Consider the following 1,882-nt stretch of genomic DNA (forward strand, 5'->3'; position numbering starts at 1 on the left):
TTTCAGAAAAATGCATTTTTCAAGGTGAGGGGAGATTCTACATTAGCCCCGAAATTTTTCCGTTTTATTCAGGGTCTTTCCACTTTTTCTCACACGTTTCGAAACAAATGGGGTGGGAATGAACCTTTAAAAAACATAAAGGTTCCCCTCTACTGTTTTGAAATGTGTCACACCAATAAACTTGGTGAAACCGCGACCAAAACGGACAAATTTCAACTTATGTTGGACAGTTATACCGAAAATTCGCCAAATAAAGTTAAGAAACAGCAGCTGAATAAAAGAGGGGTCAGTCGTCATTTTAGGAACGAAACAATATTAGAACAAGAACAAATTGAAATAACAATAAAAAAAAAAGGAATTGTTGTTGGTTAATGAATAAAACAAAGAATTGTGTAAAAAAACTGTCATCTTTAATGGTCAGATTTTGGTTAGATGGAATTGGAATAAATAAACAAGAGGAACATTTACATTTACAGAGGTCAGTGGAGTCCGTTTCAGTTGTGGATCGGGGTTCGAATCCGAGACGTTCCCAGCTGAGGTTTGGGGTCGTAACCAATTCGTTCTTGAATCTCGCGAATAAACTGGGCCTTCGTTTTGCTGCCGGGTGTCGTGTCCCCGCTGCATGTTCCTGGCAGGGCTCCCGTCGACGACGACGAACACTGCTCCCCGACCGCATCCACGGACATCTTCTGCGCATTCTGCTTCAGCCTCTCGTTCTTCATCGCTTCGTATTCTTTGATGTCTTCCAGTTTCAATTCAATCCGGGTCGGGTTACGGCGCAGCATTTTCGCTCGATATGGACGGCAATAAACCAACGTCGGTCCTCTCTCTCTGTCTCTCCCAAACTGTCAAACAGTGGCAGTTAATGTCAGATTAATAAACATAAAACGGAAAGACGAGGAAATGGATTCCAAGACAGATTTCCAGTTACCGCGCTTTTAGACCAACATGGTGGCTGACGGTGTCAGGCGAAATAATGTTCCTCCTTTATAAACAGACCGACCGGTCGTTGGCGCATGTTCTTTCTTGTATTACTTAAACAAACTACTCTTTTACTTGTTTCAGTCATTTGACCGTGGCCATACTGGAGTATCGCCTTTAGTCGAGCAAATCGACCTCAGTACCTTATTGTTTGTTAGTCTAGTACTTGTTCTTACAGTCTCTAATGCCGAACCGCTAAGTTACGGGGACGTAAACACACCAGCATCGGTTGTCAAGCGATGTTGGGGGGGGGACAAACACAGACACACAAACATATATACACACACACATACCTATATATATATATATACATACATACATATATACGACGGGCTTCTTTCAGTTTCCTTCTACCAAATCCACTCACAAGGCTTTGGTCGGCCCAAGGCTATAGTAGAAGACACTTGCCCAAGGTGCCACGTAGTGGGACTGAACCCGGTACCATGTGGTTGGTAAGAAAGCTACTTACCACACAGCCACTCCTATGCCTATTATATATAAAGTAGAGAAAGGTCATAGCTGTTTACACCTTTCAATTGCAATGTGGTCATTTGGTGATTCACATATACATACATGTATATATTGCGTATTTGCTATCACTTTCAATGCCCTCATATATCTACTGCAAACACCATCCCTGAGCCTCTCCTAGGTTTCTCCCCATCACTTGCCAACGTCAACTCTATCCTGCCACTCGCCCAGTTCATCCCTCTACATCACTTCCCCTATCCTCACCACCTCCAATATCCTTCAAGGACAAGGCGGCGAGCTGGCAGAATCGTTAGCATGCCAGGCGAAATGCTTAGCGGTTTTTCGTACAGGACAGCTGTATAAAGAAGTGCTCATTGCTAAATGTGGAAGGAGCCTGTTGAAGCGGGAGACCCAAGATGTGGGATGAAGT

General features: G+C 43.6%; 1 protein-coding gene across 1 annotated transcript; it reads right to left on the bottom strand.

Annotated features, from left to right (window-relative positions):
* Nucleotides 1-394: 394 nt before the first annotated feature.
* Nucleotides 395-980, bottom strand: LOC115217433 (anaphase-promoting complex subunit CDC26-like). Its single transcript, XM_029787135.2, has one exon. It carries the CDS (start codon nt 783-785, stop codon nt 495-497), a length of 291 nt encoding a protein of 96 aa, XP_029642995.1. The 5' UTR covers nt 786-980; the 3' UTR covers nt 395-494.
* Nucleotides 981-1,882: the final 902 nt, after the last annotated feature.

This window comes from Octopus sinensis, linkage group LG1, assembly GCF_006345805.1.
Source record: "Octopus sinensis linkage group LG1, ASM634580v1, whole genome shotgun sequence".
NCBI classification, from domain to species: Eukaryota; Metazoa; Mollusca; class Cephalopoda; order Octopoda; family Octopodidae; genus Octopus; species Octopus sinensis.